The following is a 6000-nucleotide window of genomic DNA, read 5'->3' on the forward strand; positions in this document are numbered from 1 at the left end:
AGAAGATTTCAAATTGATGCAACTTCTGTTATCCCGTTTTTGTTGACTTTTGATGTGGACGCTGAAGTCACGCAGAGTACTTTAAGCTCGTAACTGTAGATTCCAAGCGTGTCTTATTCAAACAAAGCTTAAAGCACCAGTCTGGATTCCTAAAGTATCATTTGAGCTTTAACACGCCACTAATCCTCTATCCACAACATCGTTGAATTCTAAAACAGCATATGCGCCCATATGCACTGAGAATCATCTACAGTTGTCGTTTGAGGACACACAATCAGTATCCCATTCATCTCCGGTGAAGCATCACTGGAACGTGTCTCTCGGCAACATCAAGCGTTCATCTGGATTCTTTTTCCCAGCTTTGGAAGAAATAATTCAACATATAAACTATTAGAAATAATAGAAATAACATGTGGATTTTATTTTGGGGTGGATTTTGAGTCAGACAAAGAGATCACACAGTCCCAGGAACATTTTCCAGACGAGCTGGAGGGGTTCTGAATGCAGCGTCTGTCAAACCAGCATTAAAATGTTGTCGAAGCATCAAGCAACATCTGGGATACCATGAGAAGTGGAGGCCCCTCTCTCTCTCTCGCTCTCATCAGCTGCTGTCCTTCTTTCACTTTGCAAAATTGAACATATTTTTCCTGACACAGCAGCAGATTTATAGATTGCCGGAGCAACATAAACGACAACATGATAGCGCATCAATGAAAATGTGGAAGTCCACCTGATAAACTATTGGAATGGTATCATGTGATGGTTCTGCTGTTTTCATTCATAGCTTCTATATTTGCCGTTCACCCACAGATGTAAGCTGTCTGTGAGATTTTCTGAATGTAATTCATCGCGCTGACGTTCTTCGCAGATGGAGCGAGGAGGACACATGCTGCGATTCTCCAAGCTGTATGTTAAACTGCAGCTGAACGCCAGCCATTGGCGGATTATCCTGATTGATAGAGGGCCCTGAAGTCATTTGTACAGTGTAAAATGCCTCATTTAAGATGGATGTTAAGTTGCGTGCATCCCCCCCTCCCCCTGCTACCAGTGTGGAGAAAAGAGACATTTCTGTTGCCAAGTGCGTGTCCCATTTTTGTTGCAGAGGCTCTACAGTGAACAGATGTTTAAAGTGTGTTTAAATACTGTAATTATGACTCCTATAATCCTCTATTTGTTGTTTTCTGTAGGTCTGCGACCTTTCATTCAGCTTGAAGAAGATGCTCAGCAGGCACAAGCTGACGCACAACCCCAACCGACCGATGGCAGAGTGCCAGCTGTGCCACAAGAAGTTCACCAGGAACGACTACCTCAAAGTCCATATGGAGAATGTCCACGGGGAAACGGAGAGTTAGAGCCAATTAAGGAAGCACTGGCTAAAAACGAGATCTTATTCTTCAGATAAACTTAAGTCTTGTGCTCTAAGATGATATGCAGATAGAAAGATAGCAGAAATGTTGCTAATAATGATACATGCATGTAGGACATGGAAAAGATTAAGGCGAGTATTTCAAAATTGAAACATTGACTGTGTATTTGTACTTTCTTTCGGTCATACTGTTTCCATATTGCTTTTGGAGATCTGAACAAACAGAATCCCAGATATGTTTGATCTGCCTCCGGAGCCTCTGTGTCTGCTCCGGTCTTTCTGAACTCTAACCAGTGTTACTGTACATACTGCCACAACATGACCCATTCCACTGTTATCTGAATACCTTACTGTACAGTTGTGGCCAGTTGCCAAGTGATGAAGACAAGTTGTGACCAAAAACTTTTCTGTGCACTTTAGTTTTAACCGTACACTTTCTACATATTTTCCTGTTGGGAGGCTAAACCCTTTTGTTCAGGAGGCAAAACAAAGCATGGGTCTCAAGGGCAGAAAAATAAATCCAGCGAAGTGACAAAAACTGCAGGCCTCAGCTAAAATTGTTTAGCTAAATGGAGCCACTAAACTAGATTCTGACCATATTTGTGGTGTCGGTGCTGTTTTGAGTATTTGAATGCATTTATCTGACACATTTCACAGCCTGGTCTGTGGCAGAGAATGTATGTATTTCACTTTTGGTGAGTAAAATCTAGTAGTTTATTAATTTATCGATATCCATAATCTATGGATTTGAATGTCAACTTAACACTCTAGTCTTTCACCCAAATATAGTCATTTTTGGCTTCAAAAATAACAGACTCTAGTAGCCATAATGGTGAATTACAGGCCTTAAAACAGGACAATGATTGGTGTCAAGATGTCCATGTCAGTTGTTTTTTATGCAGACTTTCTATTGAGCTTTATGGTATATAAATATATCCTATAGCAACACAGAGCACAGGCCAGAAGTCTTATTTAAAGTAATAAACACAAAAAACCCACTTCATGTTTTACTGATTTAAATGGAAGATTATATGTAAAGATGAAAATACAAGGCACAGGTCCAAACATGTTCAGATGTACTGTACTTTTTAGAAGCATGCTATAGCATTATGAGTTCTGAAAATACCTAGAAAATCTGAAATAGGTCCTAAATAGTTTTTACACAATAGCTGTAAACATATTGCTATTGCATCTTTCTTGAAATCTGTTTTTGGATGGATTTGTTGGGTGTGACCTTCATCTTTACCTTGAGGAATGGGTTGAGCAGTTCCTTCGTTTCCCACACCTTGTTGTATGAAAACCAGCGGTGCTTAAAGCCTGTTAGCATACCTGTGTCACAGATTCTGGACAAATGTTTCCTAAATCTGGGGCAAATAAAAAATACAAAGTACTGTTTCTGTTGATTCTGGTAATGATTTGTAGAGTATGGTTTCATATAAATGTCCCAAGGGTTTTGTGCCTTAAAATATGTGTTTACATTGTTCTTTTTGAAATCATTGTTCAAACCAGACCTTCATGCATTTCAATAAAAGTGCACTTCTTTTCTGTTTTTTCCATCTACCATTTGCTCCTTCAATTACTCCCCATTTGATTAATGCCCATTTTCCAGCAGTTTATTCTGAGACTGTGAATTGTCACTTCACACCTTTGTATTTTAAAATGTATAAAACCTCATCACCTATGAAACATCCATTTCCTCTACTCTTTGCAATTATGTGTTTGTAGATTGTTGACATTAAGGTGGGGGTGGGCACAAGGAAAAAGAGGCTTTGAGAGTTGATTAAAAGTGTTCAGTTCTCGTTGTTAATCTATCCCCTATTCTTAGGTTGGCAGTCTGCTGGGAGTGAAGGCTAATTAAGTCTTTTTTTCCCTTTCTGAAGCCACAGTCACCACTTGCCTGATCTGTAAAACCACACACTAAAGAGTGCCTCTGATGGTTTCTCTCTGTGGATGTAGGGACTCTTTCTCACATCTGTCCTTGTGCAGAGGCTATCTGGTATCCCAGGATATGACTGTGAGAATCGTACTGAAGTGGGAGAGCTGTGTGTGTTATTCAAACTTGGTAAATCTTGCCACATGTGCCTTTGGCTTCCTGAAATCATACAAACGTTGCAGTATGCTGCAGTAAACTTCACATTTTAGCTCGTGTGCGTTTTTTTTAAACTATTAACTAATTCCAGGTATTTGTGTTTAGTTACATTTTAGCTCCACTGCACATAAATATAAACTTGCAGGATGTCTCTGAGCTCCTGACATGCTTCGAGGGGAGCATGGTTAGTGAGGATTCTCAGATCACATGTGGCCGGGTTAACTGGCTTTCCCTCTGGAGTTTGGTTCACCGCATGGGCATGCAGGGCATGGCCTGAGCCGCCCGGCCACGCTGAGGCCCACGCTCTCCGCGAAGCTCGTGCTGTGCACCGTCTGCTCTTTAGTGGCGAGGCCTCTAGGCCATACTGACGCAATCTTAAATACAGTGGCATTTATATTGCATCTTGTAAACAGTAGTAATAGTAGGGATTTTCAGCAGTGGAATATTATTGTCTGCCACATATCAAACTAAAGTGGCTGACAGGTCAGATTGGGTGTTGAGATGTCCCTGCTTTTGATTATCGCTCTGCTCTCTTAAGCTTGTGTCTGTAACAACATGTCACAGTCCATGTCTCTGCTTTTCCATTTTAGTCTTACAACACTGGATTTTCTCATGGGACTTTCCCAGTGACCCAGTGATCTTGTCCTCCACTTCAATCACTTAACCAAAAAAACAAAAAAAACCCTACGTGCATCCCTGCCTGCATGTGTCTCTCCCTTCCTGATGGGTGTATCATGCCAGAGCTCCCAGTCAATGTGTTTCTAATTACATGTTTTTACTGGAAGCCCCAGTTTCCTGTGTTGCCTCCCCATTTGTGAGTGTGGGCCAGACTGGGCTCCAACCAGCGATCACAGAGCCAAACACCAGCCACGCCCACTGCGCAGGAGTATTATTACCGTGCCGGTACGGATTTATGGCAAACCACTGTCATGTTAGGAATGACACGGACACGCTTGTCTGACCCGTGTGTTTGGCTGGTGTTTCATAGCAACAGGTACCCTTCCTGTCTATAGACTAGAATAAAGTGGAATGTGTGTGCCATGGAGAGGAATTTTAATACGATTGGGCAGGGTGTGTTTGGGTATTCTGGGTCACCCTTTCGGCAGTGATGGACATGCCCTCAAGCCATATTTCCATGGAAGCAGACTGTGGCTCTTGAGTACCTAAAAATCCTTGACACTAAAAAACCAGCAAAGAGGTCAAATGCTTGACACAAGAACCTCAGATGAAAACCTGCCTGCCTGAGGAAAAAAAACAAAACACACTCACTATTCTCATAATATTCTTTCTCGCTCGGTGATTTACAAGATGGTTCTAATTTAATCTCCAGACACCACTCCAGGCAAAAAAAAAGTGGTGTATCACTGCAGGTAGATGGGAATTATTTCATTAGGAGGAAATTAGGAAGGGGACCATCATTAAAAACAAACCCTCCACCGCCACCATACTCAAGATAACCCAGCACTTAAACATGAGTTCTTCCTTCCTTTTTTCCTGTGAATTGTTTACTTTGTAACACTAAAACTATTGCTTGGTTTTATAAACCAGGAAACAAGACTACCCACCAAACATTGTCATAAAGGTGACTTTAAAAAATGTTGTAGACAAACTTCCCCTTAACAGAAAGTAAATGGCCTGTATTTGCATAGCGCTTTACTAGTCCCTAAGGACCCCAAAGCGCTTTACACATCCAGTCATCCACCCATTCACACACACATTCACACACTGGTGATGGCAAGCTACATTGTAGCCACAGCCACCCTGGGGTGCACTGACAGAGGCGAGGCTGCCAGACACTGGCGCCACCGGGCCCTCCGACCACCACCAGTAGGCGGTAGGTGAAGCGTCTTGCCCAAGGACACAACGACCGAGACTGTCCAAGCTGGGGCTCAAACCGGCAACCTTCCGATTACAAGGTGAACTCCCAATTCTTGAGCCACGATCGCCCCGAAAGTACAAGTATAACAGTGAGAAGAGGGCGTGTAATGTCATGAGGGCTGGTAAAGCTTTCATCTTGAAATTACTTTTTTCAATCAACTCTAAATGTCTTGAATGTACAGCTAGCCAACTGTAAACATTAAAATGTTCGATAGGTAAAAAGACAGCAAGAAACATGGAAGTAGATACTGTGAGATCAAGGACTCAACTTTTTAAAGTTTTGATGTCAGTGTTTTGGCTGCCACCATGGTTGAAGCCAGAAGTTGCCTTTTATCAGTGAAAAGATGGAGTGTTAAGCTTGGTTAGCAAGCTTCATTAATAAACTTATAGGTGTAAAGCAGAGACACATTTATCTAATGCCAAGGAACAGACTAAGAACATAGAATAGAATAGAATAGAATAATTGTCCCACAAATTACAAATTTGGTTGTAACAGCAGCAGAAGAAACGAAAGAAAACAGAACAGGATACGGAGTAGAAACACACATAATTTTTACAGAAAAAATATTTACATCATGGACAATAGTTATGAAAACAGAGTACTGTACAGTTATTAAGTTTAAAGTACAGGGTTTTTATATGAACTGAGAAAAATAATGTAAGAGTT

General features: G+C 41.4%; 1 protein-coding gene across 2 annotated transcripts in view; it reads left to right on the forward strand.

The window, feature by feature from the left end:
* The window catches only part of prdm5 (PR domain containing 5), a 44164-nt gene extending 41272 nt beyond the window's left edge, over positions 1-2892 (forward strand). The window contains exon 15 of one of the 2 annotated variants that reach the window (XR_015717181.1): positions 1188-1221. Coding sequence is in view for 1 of the 2 variants with exons in the window: in XM_087835977.1 (XP_087692103.1) it covers positions 1188-1352 (165 nt within the window). In the remaining variant the exon portion in view is untranslated. Of the gene's footprint in view, positions 1-1187 lie in introns of both variants that reach the window. The other variant, XM_087835977.1, reaches the window with a different exon arrangement.
* Positions 2893-6000: the final 3108 nt, after the last annotated feature.

The sequence above is a fragment of the Neolamprologus brichardi genome, chromosome 23 (assembly GCF_056152115.1).
Source record: "Neolamprologus brichardi isolate AB-2024 chromosome 23, ASM5615211v1, whole genome shotgun sequence".
Classification (NCBI taxonomy): domain Eukaryota; kingdom Metazoa; phylum Chordata; class Actinopteri; order Cichliformes; family Cichlidae; genus Neolamprologus; species Neolamprologus brichardi.